Genomic DNA, 21,356 nt, shown 5'->3' with positions numbered 1-21,356 from the left:
GTAAAAGTGGTACAGCTTTAAAAACGACATGGATGTATTCCTGACAAATTTCCAACAAAAATATATTTTTACAGACAGTTGGTGAAAATTGTGGCCTCTATGAGGAGTTGATTCTAGAACTTCCCTCAATTTCACTCCTCAGAGGGCAGCAGTTGGTGATGATGTCACAGACTGATTAGAAGTTCCGTGCAGCTGGTCATGTGACTCACTAAAGGAGGGAAAATGCTATGTTTTACACAAACACACATTATAAAGGGATGAAACCCTGACAGTGGAGGTGAAACGGGCATGAAGGGACCAGCAACAGAGCCATGACCCGTCCAAAGCTGCTTGCAGCTTAAATTATTAGGGTTTTTTTTGTTGATCAAAGTCTTTTTATTTATTTTTTGTGTGACAAAAAAAAGGCCTATTCCTGTCCTATTCACCCCCTCCCAAAAACAGGTTCATCAGTATTCAGCCAGACAATCCAAAAGAAAAATAAATAAATAAATAAATTAAAAAATACAAAGTTAGAAATAAAAAAATAACTAATTAATTAATAAAAGTATAACTAATAAATAATAAATATATAAATAACACAATTATGATGATAATAATAATAAATAAATAAAAAAAAAGGAATAACATAAAAAGGGGTTGCAGAGTCATGTTGGAAGCTGCCATGTTTCCAACATTAGACACAAACGGTTGCTAAGTTAAAAAAAAAATCTTTGTACAACCTCTAGCTTATATTATCTTTTTAAATTAGGGATTTACCAATATGTAAATTTTGGCTGATGCTAATATCCAATAATAAGATTGCTGTTATGGCCTATAACAGATATGTACCAATATCAATATTGGTAAAAAAAAAAAAAATAAATAAAATAAAATAAAAACATTCTAAGATGATGTATCAAGGTAGTTCAGAGAGAAAGAGTGTTGAGATCGTGAGAAAAGATGATTATGGAGATGATCAAAGGATGGAGTGCCCATGATGAAAGTGGTAAAAAAGGTATGTTTTGTCTGTTTTTGGATCATAAACAGAAAGAGATACATAGAAGAAGAAAGTCCACTCTTCTCAGGTAGTTTTGGTGTTTACATAGTCAGAGAAAACAAGATTATCTAGGTTTTGAAAGATCGTTCATGATGTTCTGAAATTAGCCAAATATCGGCCCACTTGTATACATCAGCCGATAGCCATATATCATGCATCCCTTCATTAATCAATCAATTAATTAATCAATTGCATGAGATCCTGGCCTTTCAAGATGCCTATAGATTATGTAGAGGTTTGAAAATCTGCTCATCCAAACTGCTCCTCTGGGACCATGATCAGGTGTTTGCTGCAGCTCTAAACTCTTGAATCAGCCATAATCGGACCCGATAACTGTTTCATAACCAGGATCTTTTTGCTGATAGAGCTCAGAGGAACTCAGGTGCATTACTTTAATTCCTCAGTGAGCTCTTTTGGCTGAATCCTGCTGCGAACACTCACAGGAGGGAGCGGGAAAAGTGCAGCGCTGTGGTTTTGGCTCCGCTCCACCTTCCCAGCAGAGCGTTGCTGCTGATGTTGGAGGAGGATCAGACCTCTGAAGGAACACTTTGGCTCCTGGTTTCTTTATATAACCAGCTCCCTTATATCAGACTTATGCAAGCAGGAGGGATTTTTTTTTTGTTAAATACACAACATTAATGTGGCGCGTACTTATCATACCACTCTCAGGGTAGTTAGGAGTTACACAACGGAGGTTCTGGGTCGGTGACATTAGCTCAGGGTGAAAGGACCAAAAATGGAGCGAGAAGAAGTCTGACTGAAAGGTCCTCAGATTCAGAGTCAGATCTGTGCACGGAGGGAGCGTTTACATCTCTGAACCACATGCAAAAGTTTGGGGTCCGGGTTACTATGGAGAACTAAAAGTGCCAAAATGAAATATATAAATACAAAGGGGTGGGCAGTATACCAGTTTCATCACTGTCACCGGTATCATACGCTACCACCAAATACACTTTGCATTACCATTAATACCGCAGTAAAGCATTGTAACACAAATCAAACTGAATCAATCTGAAACCGTAGTTTGAGGAATATGAGCCACTTATGACACAAAAAAAGAGACAGAATCACGTTTTAAAAAGACTTCACTTTTTTACATGTTGGTAATTTGTGATATAATACCGTTACCACAGTATGAAGAAAAAATACTGTATTATAAATTTTGGGCCATATCACCCACCCCTTTAAATACATCATTAATCAAAAAAATAAATAATTAGATTATAAAAGTAAATGAATAGTTGTGTCATGAATAATTTTAATTATGGGAAATAAATTAATTAAAATAATAAATAATAAATAAAAAATTAAATAACTGTGTCTATAATAATTTAATATGGAAAATAAATTAATTAAAAGAATGAATAATAAAAAAAAACTGTCAATAATAATTCAATATGGGAAATAAATTAATAACAAGAATAAATAATTAATTACATTAAAAATAATACATAAAACTGTGTCAATTTAATATGGGAAATAAATTAATAACAAGAATAAATAATTAATTACATTAAAAATAATACATAAAACTGTGTCAATTTAATATGGGAAATAAATTAATTTCAAGAATAAATAAATATCTAAATAAAAAAATAATTAACTGTGTCAAAAATAATTTAACATGGTAAATAAATTTATTACAAAAAAAGAAATAACTAAATAAAGTATAATAAAAAACTGTGTCAATAATAATTTAGTATGGGAAAAAAATTTATTCATAATCAAATAAGTAAATAAGTATTTCATGAATAAAGAAAACTGGTAAAAAATACTATTATAATTTATTGAATGTTTCATTAATTATTGAAAATGTTTATTTGTCTTATGTAATCCCAAATTTAATGACTTATTTATTTATTTATTTATTTTTATTTAATGAATCCCTCATTTTAATATTACTGAACTATTGAATTATTGCATGGTTACTGCCCTCCCAGCTCATCATGAATTAATTTTATTTAATAATTTAATTTAAATTTCCGTCACTCTCACCCATCAAACTCATTAGGTGGGACTTATGAAGGTCAAGTCACAAACGTGACTTTCGTCTGCAGGGTTGCCAGATCAGGGGATTTCCTGTCAGACAAACTAACAAAGTCTGGCAACACGATTCAGGATTTCGGATCCAAAATCCTGTATACTTCTTTAAATGAAACATCTGAAAACAGAAAGAGGTTTATGATTAAACTCTGCAGAATGCTGGATCCTCATCGTACGATGCAAATCCCTGCAGGTCTGAGTTTCTGATGGATGACCAAATCCAGAGGACATGGTGACAAATAAGAAAAGAAAGAGCTCTAAGACTCTGATCTAATCTTTGTTTGGTCAACAGAAGTGACTAATCCAGCCAGTGTGGAGCTGAATGAAGGAACAGTTGCAGGATTTACTTCCTCTGCTGCATCCGGATCCTTCTGCTGAGGAAAACCAGTCAAAGCTTCGTTTAATGAGGCCTCTGCTGCTCCATTTATCCGTTTATCATCTTTCATTAAAACAGAAAGTGTTGACGTTTTATTAAACTACAGAGAGTCACAGATTTATCCCGATCAGGCTGAAATCCTGACAAATGACTCCTTCCTTCCTTTCCTCTTTACTAAACACAGATATTAACAGTATTCATCCTGTCCTCAGCTCATTAACGGCTTCATGACGACAGCCGGACGCCGCGGCTGCTCGTTGGATTTATCTTCAGCACAATACAGAGAAGAACGTCTGCGAGGGCGAAAAATCAATTAGGATTAAGACGCATTTCTGCCGTTATTACTGGATTAATCCCACAGAGCCCCATGATGCACCAGTTAATCCCACTGTGGTGATATCACAGCCGCTGTCCTCTCTGCTCCTTCATCCCACTGAGAGCGCTATTCCTCTGTTAGCATAGCGTTAGCATAAGCCTCCATCTCTCCTTTCCACCTGAGCCTCCATAGATCCAAGACCAGGAGGAAGAAGACCTCTGCTCAGCTCCCTGTCCCTGGAGAAGATGTTCTTTACAGTCTAGAAGTTATTAGGAGTGTTTGATTGTCCAATCAGAGACACAGCTCAGGTCACGTGACCAGCAGGTCTGAGTTTCTGAGCTGCTTCCAGGAACAGCCGGGTGATATCGGGGCGGCTATTTCCATGTTTTATACAGTCTATGGTCAGCTTACAACTCCGGATCTGATCCGTTGCAGTCCGGCTGCGAGGCTGGTCCGGCAGGTCGCAGCTAGTACACAACCAACCTATCTTTGCTGGACGCCGGAGCTGTGACGCATCAATTCACTGTAGGAAAGATCGCCGTAGTCGTACAGGAAGTAGTGCATGGAAAGTACCTAAAAAAACACCCTTGGACTTTCAAGATAAAACAAAGCGTGTCCAAACTAGACTCCAACAACACAATGAGCAGAGCCGTAACATATTTTACAATCCCCGAAAAAAATACACAAGAACGTCAGCTGTCAATCATTGTGAAATGTGACATAAAACCTCATTTTTAACCTCTTATAACTAATGAAAACAAAACTTTTCAGAAAAAAGAGGACTTGAAAACAAGACAGCCAGATGATATCTTCAAATCACCACAACAATCAGACGTGACAAACATTTCTACCAGGTGTATTCATTTTTTCCACAGCCCATCTGGAACGACTGGGGAGATGGATTTTTAAACCTATACTGCAGCCAGCCACCAGGGGGAGCAGTTTTTGTGGTGACCTCACTACGAACCGAGCAAGCGGACGTCCATTTTTTCCACAGTCTATGATCCCAACATGAACCAGGAGAGGATCATCATTGGGGAACCCCTGGATCTGTGTCTCCAGCTGTCTGGAGGTCCTGATATGAGCCGGACTGAACAGGCAGCTGGTGGGTCGTCACAGAACAGCTGGTATATTTCAGCCATCACAGCTTCATATTGCTTTGCATTGTACCGTATCATACTGTACCATACCATACTACAGTGTATTGTACTGTATGAGTCCTGAATTAGGTACTTTTACACCACATTACACCTGTCTTTGCATCTTTGCACTGGCTGCCTGTTGATTTTAGAGTTCGTTTTAAAGTTTTATTGATTGTATTTAAGTGCTTAAATGGTCTGGCTCCACCTTATTTAACTGAACTTTTAAAGCCTCATAAGACTACCAGGGCGCTTAGGTCATCAAACCAGTTGCTCCTGGCAGTTCCTCGGACCAGGCTCTCCACTCGGGGGGATCATTTGCGGTGGCGGCACCAAAACAGTGGAACAGCCTACCCATCCAGGTTAGAGCTGCACTTTACTGAAAACCCATCTCTATTCTTTGGCGTTCAATCCAAACTAAATGAGTAATCTTGTTTGTTTATTAATCTCTTTTTTATCTCTTTTTATCTTTGTATCTTTTATCCCTTACATTTTATTCCCTTTTCTATCTTTTACTCTACTTCTATTGTTTTTATCCTTATCTTATTTTATTTCTGTTTTTTATGTATATTTAAATGTTTGAAACCTTGATATTAAGTGTATGAGAGATTGTTTTGCACCCCTGTAAAGCACTTTGGTCAACCGAGGTTGTTTTTTAAACGTGCTCTATAAAAAAACTTTGACTTGACTTGACTTGACTTTTATAAGTACCGACCGAATCCATCAAAAGTACCGGGAATCCATTCATGTAAAATCAAAAGGTACCATGTTTAAGTACGTAAACACATCCTTGTGACTGTGAGGGAGTGGAAGAGAAGGAGATTTTCCATGCTGGACATGAACGCAGCATTACAAGGTTATATACTGAAGAATAAATATGTTTAACTGAAAAAAGATGCATTTTTTTATTAAACAAATTGATATTGTTTGCCACATAAACACAAAGACGTACTAAAAATTGGTACCGTTGAGGACCGATACAGATTGCCAGGTACCAGGCATCTGTACCATATCATTTCAAATGTGAAAGGTACCCATCCCTAGTACCGTACCACACTGTATTTCACTGTATCTCACTCAACTGTACTGTACAATACTGTATGGTATAGTATCATATTCAGCATATTACCATATAGTATTTGACCCTAACGTGTTGTAACCTTTCGTTACATACCGCATTGTACCGTACTGTATCACTCACTAGTGTACCGTACCATTCTGCCCTGTGTGTTCTGTATTACACCATGTTGTAACATTGTAGATCGTGTTGTTTTGTTTCATGAGGCATCAAATTCTATAGTATCACAACATATGGCCTGGTTTCTTATATAACATTGTATCATATCACGCCTTTTCAGATTGTGTTGAATACGTTTTGTCGAACCTTTGATGGACTTCCTGTTTACAATGAAGCTGAGACCCACAAACCGATCAACAGGAGGGTTAGGTAGAGATTTTTGCTCCTCAAACTATCAATGTTTGAGGTTTCAACTGGGCGTTAAAAAGTTCGCACAGAGCAGAAACACAGGACTTGGCTTGATGCTAATTATCGCTAACTGTTAGCTAGAGTCTTTGGACGACAGCACTGGTTTATCTGGTCAGAAATGAGCTTCTTCCACCCAGAGGTGTTGGGGTTCACCTCCCTCCTCACACTCAGACTCCAGACGTGACAGACTGTTCCCCCCAGCAGCTGAGAAACCTGGACCCAGTCCAGCAAAAGCCCCCAAACATGAATAATCCAGCCTGGACCGGGACCAGCTCAGGCCCAGATTTGTCTCTTCACTCCCTGAAAGGCTCCAAACAGCCTTTCATGGTCACTCCATTCATCCTGTACCTGTGAATCAACAGAGGCCGGCCCAGACACCTGCTGCAGTCCCTCACAGAGGCCGGTCTGAAAGGCAGCGGGGCCTTCACACGGAGCAGAGAGGGTCTGTTTAATCAGCCGGGGCCCAGGAGAGCTTTAGAGCCAGCATAAAGGAAGCTTTTATTGTTTTCTGATAAATGGACGGATCCATAAATCTGCCGGATTGGATCCAGCCGCAGGGCTGAGTAATTAAATAAGTCATGTGCCAGTTGGCCCGGCTTCACCACAGACCCCCTCCTCTGATCCACGCAGCCAGGAAAACGCCGCGCCGCTAAACAACGTCCTTTGTTTCTGGGTAATTGGCTTTCTGTGGCGGCTGCCATCAACATTTGCATTTCACAACAGAGAGAGCGAAGAGAGCGAAGAGAGCGAAGAGAGCGAAGAGAGCGAAGAGAGCGAAGAGAGCGTGTTCCTTCAAAACAGCAAATCATCCACAAAGAGCAGAGATTTCCACCATCTGTCGCACGCCGCACGCCGAGCCACGCTCAGAAGAGGACAGTATTCTTAAAATGTATTAATCTGGGAGAAAAGTGCAGCATGCTTTGAGGGAAACAATGAAACACACACACACTCATACACTCACACACACTCGGGAACACACAGACATCTGTTGCTGCTTTGAGGGATTTTTATCCTCAGGAATTCTCCCTTAATTAAAAATCCTGTTAGTCGCTGTTCAGCATTCAAAACTTCACCCTCACACCTCAGAAACACTTTACGTCGGTGTACGCCGTCAGCGCGTCGGCATTCAGCGACAAAATTAAAATGTCTGACTCACCAGTCTGCCGTCAAACGGAGCTCTGTCATTGGTCAACGATCCAAAAATGGATGGCTGAGGAAGGAAAGAAAAACACAAATTATTATGAAAGACGACAGATCATTTCTTTCAGTCAGGGACACTTTAACACAGGGGTTTACAACCTTTACCCTCATAGGAGCAGTTTTTCCTCAGCTCACCTTGATTAAAGTCATTCAGGAGCCATAATATCAACCTTATCCTCACAATTAAAGCAAATAAAGTGGATACAACTCTTAACGGTTAAAATCTAGTGAATATTTATGGAAACAAGTTTTTTGAATCTATGTAATTGTACATCTAATGACTTAGTTTTTATTTTTTATAAATTTGAAAAGATTTCGAGCAATTTTGAAATTTCAAAAATCTGCTAAATTAAAAAAAATAAATAAATGTCAAAAATTTGCAAAAAGTTGGAAAAAAAAATAAAATTTCAAAAGTTGAAAAAAAATTTAAGTTTGCGAAAAGTTCAAAAATTGTTAAAAAATAGAATTTTAAAAATCTGATAAATTAGAAAAAATGTCTAAAAATTGCAAAATGTTTAAAAAATAAAATTTCATAAGTTGGTAAAAATTTTAAGTTGCAAAAAGTTAGAAATTTCAAAAATGTGCCTTATCAAAAAAATGAATTTCCAAAAAATTTCAAACAGTTAAAAAAACGGAAATTTAAAAAGTTAGCAAAAATTCTAAATTCACAAAAGTTAAAAAAAAAATCAGAAATACTTTAAAAAAAAAAGGAATTTCAAAAGTTTGCAAAAATTTCAAAAACTTGAAAATCTTAAAATCTGGTGAACAAAAAAAAGACATTTCAAAAAAATTTGCAAATAAATCAAAATTTCAAAAGTTTGCAAAAATTTTTAAAGTTTGCTGAAAGTTTTAAAGTTTTGAAATTTTACAGAATGGCAAAAAAAGTACATTTAAAGAATTGCAATATTTTTTTTTTTTTTACGAAATTTGCAAATGTTAAAAAAATGAAATTTCAACACTGTACTGCTTTTGCCTTATTATTCTTAAAGCTACAAGGTGCCACTGCAAAGGAGTCAAAGAGCCGCAGGTTAAAGACCTTTGCTCTCACCCCTCACACACCAACGTGTTCAGACTCAGATCTCAGTTCAACTTCTTGAAGTTTAAAGTGTGATTATTGAGCTAACTCCAGCATCGCTTTTCATGGTTTGTTGGACCAGAATCTGTTTGAAATCAGTGTTTCTGGGTTTCACCTCAGAGTTTTTTTTAATCCATCTGTAAACATCAGTGTTTTCATCAAAGTTTCTGCACAAATGAACGAGGACCAGCACATATTCAAGTGTAGTGAAAATCCATCATACCTGGGCTTCACAAGACCTGCAAGCACAACAAGATCTCCTGACTGGTTCATGACACATTGGAGAGTTGGGGCCTCAAACACCAAGGTCTGCTCCTAACAGGCCTCCAGAGGGCTGACCAATCAGAAAGGAAGGGTCATAAGAGATGTGTAAACCTTCCTCATGCATCACTCTACGATTGACAAGCCCACGAAACGACCTTTCCTTGTTCTGCATCGACCTCTACAGCCCCACAAAGTCACATTATCGAACGACGTCTGTGGCACACAACTGATCCAACAAGGAAACACAGATAAATCTGTTGGCAGGAAGCAGCGACGGAGCAGAAACCTGCTGAGCTGGACGCTCCACAGCCAGAGCGAAGCGACGGCACGGGGAAAATAATGATGCTAATAAAAAACCTGGATTTACTGCGGCGGGACAGGTGCCGTCACCGAGAGAGACGGCTGTTATGTGCGTTTAATGTGGGGCGGAGAGCGCGCGGCACGTACGGGGTGATTAAAGAAGGAGTCCTAAACACAGAAAGAGCCGACGGAGCAGAAAGAAGAGGACGAGACGACACGGAGCAGAGACAGAGTGGATTAAAAGAAACACGCTCTGCCAGCGAACCCAGCAGATAATTAACGGTGTTTGTCCCGGCGTTAGGAGGCACGCAGACGAGACGAGAACAAATATTTCCTCTGTGTTTGCAGGAAGGAATCATGGAGAGCAAACAAAGTGTTTTACAGACTTCTGACTCAGCTCTCTCGTGACCAGCATCTTCAAACCTCTCATTTCATTCAGTGAAGTGAACAACAAGTTGCATTTCTTTTTTAAAATTTGCAGGTTAGAGTCTCTGTTTTATTCCTGCAGCGGTGAAAATAACCTGACCCTGCAGCGCCCGCGCTCTCTCGTGTGCTGCCGTCAGGGCGGGCAGATTTAATCTCCTCAAGCTGAGCGCTGGCAGGGATTTATGGGTAAAATCCTGCAGCTGCATGCTGTTGCATAACTGGGGCCTATTAGCTAACCTGTTTCTCTGTGACACAGAAACAGAAAATCGATGGTGGAGGCCGTGATGGAGCTGCTGGAGGTCTATTTATCCTACTCCTGCTCCAGGTCACATGTTGGAGTCAGTGTGGGTGTGATTTAGGGAGTTCGATGCTCCTTATTGTCTGTTTTTTAAGGTTTTACATCTTTTGGCTTTTCATATTTCCTGCTCGTCGTCTTTTCTGCGCCTCCTTTATTTCCGTAGCTTCAGTTTTCCTCACTGTGTATTTCAGACCGCTGAGATTAAGGAAATTAAAATAATACCTCTGCTCTAATAACAGGTTTCTGTGGGCTGCTGAAATCTGTTACCTGGAACATGTGGATCATGAAAAGCTGGAAACTCTGATTTTGTCATTGGTTCTTTGGCTTCTGGTCGTCTCTGATCAAATAGTTTGTGGCTAACGCTAGCTGCAGCTCCTGCTGCTTGGTTTTTACTCTTTTGACAGTTTAGCTTGTTCTTTTCTTCTGTAGGAAACGATTATTCGTTTGCAGCTTTTGTTGGGTGTAGTTGGGATATCAGAATAATAAATGTTTAAAAAATTCTGTAAGCATTTCACGCAACCCTGCAACATTTATGCTATATAATCAAATGTTAATGTATTTTTATAGTAAAAAAAAAAAAATGTTACATCAGTTTTGATCTCAGCAACATTCATCCAATAAAGCCAGACAGATGCCTGGTACCTGGCAATGAGTAATGTTACTTAACAGTACCAGTTTTCAGTACTTTTGAGTGTTTATGTGGTAAGAAATATGAATTTGTTTATTAATAAAATTAATATTATTAATATATTTGCTTGTAATGTGCATGATTGGATCTTTGCATGATGTTAAGTGTAGTATAGAAACAGGAGGAGGTCACGCAGGAAAGGATGCTCAGGAGGAAGTTCATGGTTTATAGTTTCCTGCAGGACTGGACAAAGGCTGCAAAACTGTTTTCTGTGCATTCTGTTAAACTTGGACTGAGCATTTTGACATTTTATCACATTACATTCGCTTTGTCTTTCTGTTTGTCTGCAGCAGAAGTAACTTTGGAGATATTTTAGCTGCATAATAAATCAAAAAATGAAGCCCATGCATCGTTTCTGAGAGGACCTGCTGGAGTAATAACGTATGGAGGAAATCCTCTTTGAGCATATTAGCGAAAAAAGGGATTGAACTGATGAAATCCTGGAGGTTGTGAGTGGTTTGCATGATCCAGTCAGAGGATCAAGAGCTTAACTCATATTTCACAGTTTCTCCATTCAGTCCGGTCTGATTGTGAAAGGCAGAGCTGCAGCAGACCGGACTAATCCCCCAAAACGGCGTCCTGCATCAACCTTTCTGACCCCGTGCAGAGCGTGCGTATAACGTCTGTTATCGTTCCTCATCTTTATGAGCCGCAGCTCTCTGCACGGCTCGCGCAGCAGAGCAGAAAAAGTGCAGATTGAGGTAAAGGTCAGTGTGCTTTTTAGGAATTAGGAGCCCGACACAATGAGGCCTGTTACAAAAATAGTCACAAGGTTTTCTCAGCGAGCAGCCAGGAGCTTGTGAATGAGTAATGATCCTATTAAGGTGTTAAAAATATAAATAAGGATAAAGAGACTGAGAGAGTTCCTGCAGCTGTTACCAAACAAACGCTGACCTGAGAGCTGCTGCTGTAATAAGAAAGTTATGTCACACAAAATACAGAGGTTTAATTAAAGCTGCAAGCCGCGTTAGACGGCTCTTTTCTGAAGAATTGCCATACTTGTTTCCCTTCCACTAGCAAGATATTTCGACGGTCAGGCTTTCATCCTTTCTAGACCTCTTAGTGCTATAACAGTTGATACCATGTATTATTTCCTCTGCTGAGTCACATGACCAGCTGCACGGAACTCCTAATCAATGTGTGACATCATCACGGAACTGCAGAGGGAGGATTCAAATTCACAAATTCACAAAAGTTTACAAACAACTCATCATATAAGCCAGCATCTTGACCTAATCTGTGTAGAAATAGGACATTTTTGTCAGAAATTTTGTCAGGGATCCATTGATTCCATTTTCAGGGCTGTACAACTTTTACTTTTTTTGTCTAGAGGCCCAAATTGGCAGCCTGCGCAAAGCTGAAAACTGAAATTTTATTTTGAAAGGCAAATTGGCAGCTTCCTGTTGGAGATAGGTCAGGGGTGTCAGTGTATAATTTCTCTGTGTCAATGAGACGAACATTTTGACATTGGTTTTACCTCTCTACGACATTCCTAGCCCCAGCTAGGGCCATTTTAGTGTGCCTAGATGGGGTCAGAGGGCATATTATGGGATGTTGGGGGTCATGTTTGGTATCATATCAAAGATTTTGGCGCTTGTATTGTTTTTTTGAGTTTTTGAGCATGCTCAGGTGGTCTAATTCGTGATTCAGGGGAGGAGGGAGGGAGTATTTACTCTGCTAAGTCACATGACCAGCTGCACTGAACTCCTAATCAATGTGTGACATCATCCGGCAGAGGGAGAGATTAAAATTCACACACTTTACAAACAACTCGTCATAAAGGCCAGAATGTTGACCTAATCAGTGTAAAAATATGATATTTTTGTAGGAAATGTTGTCAGGAATCCATTTATGTCATTTTCAAAGCTGTACAACTTTTACTTATTTGTCTAGAGGCCCAAATCTGCAGCCCTCATGGTCAGGAATGAAAAAACCCATATGTTAACATGGAGGAAGCTGAGAGAGATCGCCATCTTTGAGGGCTCGCTACTCGAAAACCAGGTCCCAAATAACAACTTCCCGAATACATTTTGTAGAGCAGGGTCTAGTCTGTCATGTGAGGGAATTTTAAGCCAATACCACTTGTCGTTTCAGAGGAGATAATTTTGGCAGAAAGGGTAAAAATGCCGCAAACTCTTCTTATTTGAAATGCAAATTGATGGTTTCCTGTGCGAGATAGGCAGAAAACACATCCCCTTTTTTGTGCGTCTCAATGAGAGGAAGATTTTGACGTTGGTTTCATCTCTCTCCAACATTCCTAGCCACGTCTAGGGCCATTTTAGCGTGTTTTTGGGTGCTTTTCTGGGGCAACAGGGCATATTATGGGATATGGGATTTTATGTGTGTGTGTGTGTGTGTGTGTGTGTGTGTGTGTGTGTGTGTGTTTAGAGAGACAAAGGATGGAGGAAGCTGTAAACACGTCTTTGAAAACAGGAACCCTTCAGTCCACTCAGCACTTCCTGTCGTCCCTCTCCCGTCATCAGGTAATTGCTTCGGGGACTTGAACCTCAAAGCAGCGCTGCTACCTGTGACTTTTGACCTGCTGAAAGAGGATGAGCACAGGGAGGCGCTGATCCCTGACTCCTGATGAAAGACGGGTTTCTATCCTGATGAAAGGGGGCGAGCTGAACCCAAGGTGACCTCTGCAGTCAGATTTTTATGATGACAACCAAACTGGGACCTGGGACCTTTGACCCTGCTGAGCTCTCCTCTTTATCCTGAACGATTAAAGTCCGATGACACTACGCTCTCTGAGCGTACACTCTGTTAAAGTGATCACATACTGTTCATACCAGGTCAGTTTACGGGCACAGAGTCCTTTAAAGGAGTCAGGCCTGTAAGAGGAACCACAGAGCATCATGTGGTCTCATCAGTTTGTGTGTCAGCTGGTCACAGGAGGGAGAAATGTGTCATTAAAATAAAACACAGCAGATTGTTCCACTTTGAGCTGTAATGGCTCAGCTTTGAGCTGACTCATGTCGTCTGTGTCAGCTCTTATATAAGCTTTCTAAGTTTACCCCTCGCTGACCGACACACACACAGAGTCTGTTCAGATTCTTAATCTCTCTGCTTCACTGTTATTATGAAATTCGCCGGGTCATAAATAAAACCAAGAGAAAAATAAACCACAAGGAAACCACCAAGCAGTCAGGAAAGGAAGAGGAGGTTTCATGAAAGGACATCACTTTCACACCAAGTTCCCTCTGAAGGTCACAAGACGCCTCCAGCGTGATTTACCCATCAACGTGTTTACAGCAGTTTGTGTCTCTGCAGAAATTAGTTCAGCTGAGTGAGAGAACGAAATGTGTCTGAAGAGGTCAGGATCAAAACTCAATAAACTCAGTGTCTGTAACTTCAGTGAGGGTTTGTTGCCCTCTACTTGGAAGCCCTGAGTCCTGCATCCACAGGTCCCTGATACCAGTGAAAACATTTCTCTGATGTGCAACTCCGTCAGTGACAGATACCAGTGAGTCTAAGATGTGTACTGGTGGGTCAGAATCATGTGCTGGCCAGTCAGTGACACATCCTGGCTGCCCAGTGACAACTGCTGGTTGGTCAGTGACATGGGCCGGTGGATTAATGACATGTGGCAGTAAATCTGTGAAACCATTTGTCAATGGCACATGTTGTGGCTGGTCAGTAACACACAGTGGACTGTCAGTGACATGTCTTGTGCTGGTTGGTCAGTGACACATGACGGTTGAGTCAGCAACATGTGCTTGTCAGTCAGTGGCATGTGCTGGCTGCTTAGTGACAACTGCTGTTTGGTCAGTGACATGAGCCAGTGGATCATGACATGTGGCAGTCAGTCTGTGACACGTGCCGGTAAGCCCATGATATAGCAGGTCAGTCAGTGACAAGTAGCAGTCGGTCAGTAACACATGCTGGTGGGTCCATGCCATTGCCAGCTGGTTTGCGCAACGTGGCGAACCATAGTGACACATGTAGTGACCGTCTCTGACGTGCTGGGGTTCAGCAACATGTGCCATTTGGTCAGCGACACATGCTGGATGGTCAGTAACACATAGTGGACTGTCAGCGACACATGCTGGATGGTCATTGACTGGGGATGGGTACCTTTCACATTTGAAACAATACAGTACCGATGCCCTGTACCTGGCAATCGGTATCGGTACTCAACGGTACCAATTTTCGGTACTTTTTTGTGCTTATGTGGTAAAAAATATCAATTTGTCTAATAATAATATACTTATTCTTCAGTTTATAACCTTAGAATGCTGGGTTCATGTCCACTATGGAAAACTCATCATGCCCTCACAGTCACAAAGATGCATCTAGGTACCTAAACATGGTACCTTTTGATTTTACATGAATCGGTACTCGGTACTTTTAAAAGAATTCGGTCGGTACCTATAAAAGTACCTGATTCCATACCCATCCCTATCAGTGACACATGGTGGTTGAGTCGGCAACATGTGCTTGTCAGTTGGTGGCATGTGCCAGCTGCTCAGTGACAACTGCTGGTTGATAAGTGACATATGCCAGTGGATTAGTGACATCAGCCAGTGGATTAGTGACATGTGCCAGTGGATTAGCGACATATGCCAGTGGATTAGTGACATATGCCAGTGGATTAGTGACATCAGCCAGTGGATTAGTGGCATGTGCCAGTGGATTAGTGACATGTGCCAGTGGATCAGTGACACATGCCAGTGGATTAGTGACATGTGCCAGTGGATTAGTGACATGTGCCAGTGGATTAGTGACATGTGCCAGTGGATCAGTGACACATGCCAGTGGATTAGTGACATGTGCCAGTGGATTAGTGACATGTGCCAGTGGATTAGTGACATGTGCCAGTGGATTAGTGACATGTGCCAGTGGATCAGTGACACATGCCAGTGGACATATGCCAGTGGATTAGTGACATGTGCCAGTGGATTAGTGACATGTTTCAGTTGTTTGGCATGGCCGGTGAGTCTGTGACATGTGACAGGTTGGTGTTCTGTCAGGACAACGTAGCAGTCAGTCAGTGACACGTGCTGGTTGGTCAGTTAGTGCTGCATGCCGGTCAGTCATTTCCATGAGCCAGTTACCCAACTTCATGTGCCAGTCCCACAGCAGCACATGCCAACTGCCAAGTGCCACATGCTGGTAGCTCAGCGATGTGTTGTTACTAAAATGGTGGGATCAGGAGAGGTGGTTAAAAATGTAAGGGTTTTCCTCAAACTGTCAGATCACAAACCAGCTTCTTGTCGCAAATTTGGGGCGATTAGGGGACCAACAGGTGAACAACAACAAATAGATCAGGTCAGAAAAGTCAGCAACAATCCTGACTCTTAGGCACGGACAGTTTCCACTCTGATAACTTTCTAAAATTTTTTTCAGCTCTAGATTGACCGTATCTTCTTAATCTGCGATCAATAAAAGAAAGACATTTTTCACAGTTTTTCTTCTTGGAGTCAATCAGATGAGGTCATCTGTTCACATGAGAATTTAAATATTAAAACACTGAGTTTATCTCTGCACAAACTCCATCTCTTAGCGTCCATCGTCAGCTGATGGTTATTTGCAGGACATCATCTATGAACCGTCCCTGATGATGAGACTTTCTGCAGACGTTTCATTCTGTTTTAATTTCCTCTCAGACCTACAGCACATATACCATCACTGGGTCAAAGCCCTGTGGATTATTTTCTCATTTAAAGATGCCGTCGTCAGCTTCGTGCTCACCTCACAGCAGAAGGTAAACACTCATCGTGGTGATTAAGTTTCCTCTGAGCGAGCTGCGGCTCATTATTTCAGACAGACTCACTTTAACTCATCAGATTCTCCCACATCGAGTGGAACAGCTCCACTCCTGACCAGGACCCACTCCTGTGACCTGCTTCAGTCTCGGTCACGTGGTGTTGATGTTTCTCTAACTGGGGCAGAGGCAGCTGTCCAGATATTACATAAAACTTGTCTTGTGTTTTGTAACAGCGTCACATGACGACTTCAAAACTCAGGGTCAACATGAAGCTCAGTGGGAAGAGTTAGAGCAAACTTCAGAGAAAGATCTAAAGGTTATAACAGTCTGAATGTCCTGAACTAGATTTTGATTAAGTCTGATTTAATGAAAAACATGCACAAAAGTTACACTTTGGTATGTGTGAAGAGGCTGCTAAAAACTAAATGCTTTTATCAACGTACGTCATGTTTTCCACAGTGATCCAATGCATCTAACAGACAGTTTTGAAAAGCATATAAAGCATTTTTAAAAGTTCAGATATAGATATAAACACACAGGGTAGGATAATTAATGAGACATTGTCTAAGGATGGGTTCAGGTTTTCCAAATGCTCAATAATAAGTTTTTCATCAAAACAATGGAATCGCTCATGCCACTGTAATCTCATTTAAAAAACATACATTTTTGTCACGTTACCCTTATTTAGTAGGTGTTTGTAAAGCATCCAAAAGCTGTTTCTTTTTTGCTATAAATGAATAAGTAAATCAATTACCAATGGATGCACCAAGGCAGCTCTCTTTTCTTTGTCAGTTTTTTTGCAAATTTTTTTGTCTCTTTTTTGGTATTTGAAGTGGATCATCACTTAGTATAGTTCATTTGTTGGTCGTAGACACCAAACTGGTTTTGTCTATGCAAATTTGTGAAATTTATAAATTTTTGTAAATATTGCAAATATTTGATTTTTTTTTTTTTATTTGCAAATTTTTTGAAATTCCAAAAATTTTTAGAACTTCTGCAAATTTTTGCAAATTTTTTGCTTTTGAATTATTTTTTTAACAATTAAAAATATTTTAAAAATGTGGCAACTTTTTGAAATGTCTTAAATTTTGCAAATTTATGAAATTCTTGATATTTTATTTATTTAAAATATTTTTTTTATTTTTTTAAAAAAAATATTTGCAAATTTATTAAATATAGAAAACCAAGACATTACATGTAAAGATTTATAAACAACTTCTTTTTCAGATAATTCACTAGACTTTTACTATGTATAGAATTTTATTCTCTTTTTTCTCTTTATTGCGAAGATAAAGTGGATTTTGGGGCTACTGAATGACTTTAATCCAGGTGAGCTATTTGTGAATTCTGCCACAGAGTCAGAAACTGTCATAAAAAAATAGAATAAGATAGAATAGAATGTATACAATAACAGAAAAGATCCTTACACAGATAAAGCCTTTTTTAAATTACAGGAGGATCTGTTTCAACTGGACTGCCAATCGCCACCTTCTAGTCCAGAGTTTCATGTATGGTTCATTGTTGGTCAATGACACCAAACCGATTTTGTTTTCAGTGATATTTTTACTACTTTTTCTCCTGTGTTTGTCTGGAGATCCTACATGTAACCATGGCTGCATTGTTCACATGTAAAATCAGCTGTTAGCAGCTTGTAGCATGTCAATGCTAACTGGTGCTAGGCCGGATGTTTCCCCACAATGTGAAGAGAAGGAGGTGAGGACAGCGTGCTGGTTCTCAGGTGTGAGCTAAGAAGTGACGACATGGACCTGTCCTTCCATCCATCGTTATTGGGAATGTAAAATCTATCTCCAATAAGATGGACGAGCTAGCTGTGCTAACCCAGCAACAGAGGGAATACCAGAGGGTAGAGTAGCTAGCTTATCTATGCTTTTATCAACGCAGTCGTGCTTTGATATGGTCTGTTTTATTTTGAAAGTCACTGGGTGTTTTAAGTAGTTTCCTGTCCCGCTGGATCTTTCCTGCGCTGAATTTATGCGTCACAGCTCTGCACCCGTCAAGAATAGGATGGCAGGGTATAACCTGTGACATGATCTCAAGTTTTAAACGTTCTTTAGATTTTCTTTTTTACAGAGTTTGAATCTTTATTTAACCCTCGTCACTCTCTAACAGTTAGACTGGATCCCATGAGTCTCTGCAGACCATGCAGACCACCACGGGTCAGAGGAACACCTCAGCCCTGTAGAGCCAGGTCAGACCGCAGCTCCAGCATCAGCTCAAACTGTTTCTGACTCTCTGCTTTGATCCAACACCTCCAGACCCGCCCAGAACCAGATCCTGAGGATTAGCCTCTGACTGTGTCTGTTAGGGAGCGTCTGAGCTGACAGAGAGAATCAGGAGAGGAGCAGAGATGAAAGTTTGTCTCTCAGACACTGAGACACAACACCAGGGATTATTTCCAACAGGTGGAGCCGATCACATGACTCGTTAGATTCAGATCATTTAATCTGGTGCAAGCTGAGATGAACAGATGTTTCAGAAAGTCTCTGACATGAAGACTCTGAGACCAGGTTTGCTGTTTGCTGCTGAGTCTGTTTCCTGGTGAAGAGCAGCTCCTGGTCCTGGGTCTGTGGAGGTCTCTTTAAAATATTTATACCACAAAGATACAGAAGAGGAGGCTGAAGAAGAGGGGGTGAGGAAGAGGAGGAGGAGAGCCAGACAGAGTGTAGATCAAAGCTGTGGCCTCCAGTGTTCAGTCCTGAGTGGAAGAAATGTGTGTGTGTGTGTGTGTGTGTGTGTGTGTGTGTGTGTGTGTGTGTGTGTGTGTGTGTGTGTGTGTGTTATATCATCTTCAAAGCCGTGTGCAGAAACCTCGAGGTCTTTCAGACACACTCACACACACTCTTTGTGATCCAAACCTCAGAGTGTGTGACAGACGGCTGCCTGACACGTCAAATATCTCAGCTCACACTCCTCAGAGCGCAGCGCAGCAGTTTCTAAACGTTTACATTCAGACTCTGAGACTTTGAGAGGGAAGAGACACGAGCTCCAATCAGGATTTAGAATTTTGGAATTTTGGTAGAATTTTGTATTCAGCATGTTTGGAAGTCAAGTGCAAACCGGCACAGTGTCACACACACAAACGGCTGGTCTCCATCCATTTGTATTGAAGGTTCATCTCCTGTGCTCTCCAAAGAGCTCAGGAGATGAACACCTGTGACCCAAGCGTCTGGTTTCTCCACACTCAAGGCTTCAAACTTCATTTTTCCTTTACGGCCTCTCTTCTCTCCCAAACTCTTCATTGTGACAGCAGGTAGCACGCTCTAAATCCTCATTTAAAGAGGGCGGTTTGCTCCTGTTATGAACTAAGCATGCAGTCCAAGTAGATCACCTGCAACACGCCCACTAATAACAAAGTAAAGTAGATGATCCTGTTTTATTTATCTGACGCAGTTGTATAATGTTCTTCAACCTCTGATTAAAAAAAAGAAAAATAGCACAGCCCCTGGTTTCAGAGAGGACCTACCCGCTGTTTGGAGGAAGACCTCAGCCCCAGAGGAGGATGGCTCCGGCCCTGCAGAGCGAAAACAGAGAGGAGGTGTTAGAGTTCAGCTTCTTAATGTTTCAGACACAGATAGAAACAACTTGTTGGATGTTCAAATGAATATGTTCATGAACGTGGCATGGTTGTTGGTCTGAGTATTTCAGAAACTGCTGATCTACTGGGATTTTAACCCACAACCATCTCTAGGGTTTACAGAGAATGGTCCCAAAAAGAGAAAATATCCAGTGAGCAGCAGTTCTGTGGGACAAAATGCCTTGTTGATGCCAGAGGTCAGAGGAGAATGGACAGACTGGTTGGAGCTGATAGAAAGGCAACAGTAACTCAAATAACCACTGGTTACAACCGAGGTCTGCAGAAGAGCATCTCTGAACACACAAAAAAGAAAAAAGAGAAAAAAAGAAAGAAAAAGAGTAAAAAAAAGAAAAACACGGGGGGACCAGCGAAAAAAAAAAGAAAAAAAAGAGTAAAAAAAAAGAAAAAAAAGGAAAAAAAGAAGAAAAAAGAAAAAAAAGAAAAAAAGAAAGAAAGAAAAGAAAAAGAAACAAAAACAGGAAAAAGAAAAAAGGGAAGAAAAGAGAAAAAAGAAAAAAGAAAGAAGACAGAAAAAATGAAAAAGAAAAAAGAAAAAAGAGAGAAAAAAAGAAAAAAAGAGAGGAAAAGGGAAAAAAGACAAAAAAAAGTAAAAAGAAAAAAGAACAAAAAAGAAAAAAGAAATAAAGAGGAAAAAAGAGAAAAAAGGGAAAAAAGAAAGAAGACAGAAAAAATGAAAAAGAAAAAAAAGGAAAAAGAGAAAAAAAGGGAAAAAAAGAAAGGAAAAGGAAAAAGAAAAAGAAGAAGAAGAAGAAAAAAGAAAAAAAAAAAAGTCCACAGTCTGAGTATTGTTGCTGACCATGTCCATCCCTTTATGAGCACAGTGTACCCATCTTCTGATGGCTACTTCCAGCAGGATAACGCTCCATGTCATAAAGCTGGAATCATCTCAGACTGCTTTCTTCAACATGACAATGAGTTCCCTGAACTCAAATGTCCTCCACAGTCCCCAGATCTCAATCCAATAGAGCACCTTTGGGATGTGGTGGAACGGGAGATTCTCATCATGGATGTTCAGCCGACAAATCTGCAGCAACTGCCTGATGCTATCATGTCAATATGGAGCAAACTCTCTGAGGAATGTTTCCAGGACCTTGTTGAAGCTATAACACCAAGGATTAAGGCAGGTCTGAAGGAAAAAGGGGGTCCAACCCGGTACTAGCAAGGTCTACCTAATAAAGTGGCCGGTGAGCGTAAATTGCCATATCGATATTTTTTCACACCTTTGGTATTTGGTCGATCTTCTGCTTATGAGTTGATTTGTAAGTCAGTTGGTTGTTTATTGATTTTGTTGGTTGAACTTGATCACATTGTTCCTGAAAGGGTCCAGAAGAGAGAGAGCTTTTTGCAACAGAGGAGGAGGCAAAGAAGACTTTCTTCTGTTTG

General features: G+C 40.3%; 1 protein-coding gene across 1 annotated transcript in view; it reads right to left on the bottom strand.

Moving 5' to 3' along the window:
• The window catches only part of rasgef1ba (RasGEF domain family, member 1Ba), a 128,701-nt gene that overhangs the window by 95,407 nt on the left and 11,938 nt on the right, over window positions 1-21,356 (bottom strand). Inside the window, exons 2-3 of the mRNA XM_074670627.1 lie at window positions 19,842-19,889; window positions 7,553-7,606 (exon numbers count right to left, since the gene is read on the bottom strand). Of these exons, the coding sequence (XP_074526728.1) occupies window positions 7,553-7,606; window positions 19,842-19,889 (102 nt within the window). The remainder of the gene's footprint in view (window positions 1-7,552; window positions 7,607-19,841; window positions 19,890-21,356) is intronic.

The sequence above is a fragment of the Halichoeres trimaculatus genome, unplaced genomic scaffold (assembly GCF_033239565.1).
Source record: "Halichoeres trimaculatus isolate MK-OKI-2021-1 unplaced genomic scaffold, fHalTri1.1 fHalTri1_scaffold_5, whole genome shotgun sequence".
Classification (NCBI taxonomy): Eukaryota; Metazoa; Chordata; class Actinopteri; order Labriformes; family Labridae; genus Halichoeres; species Halichoeres trimaculatus.
Note: the sequence above shows the minus strand (reverse complement) of the source record. Positions and strands in the feature narration are given on the sequence as shown.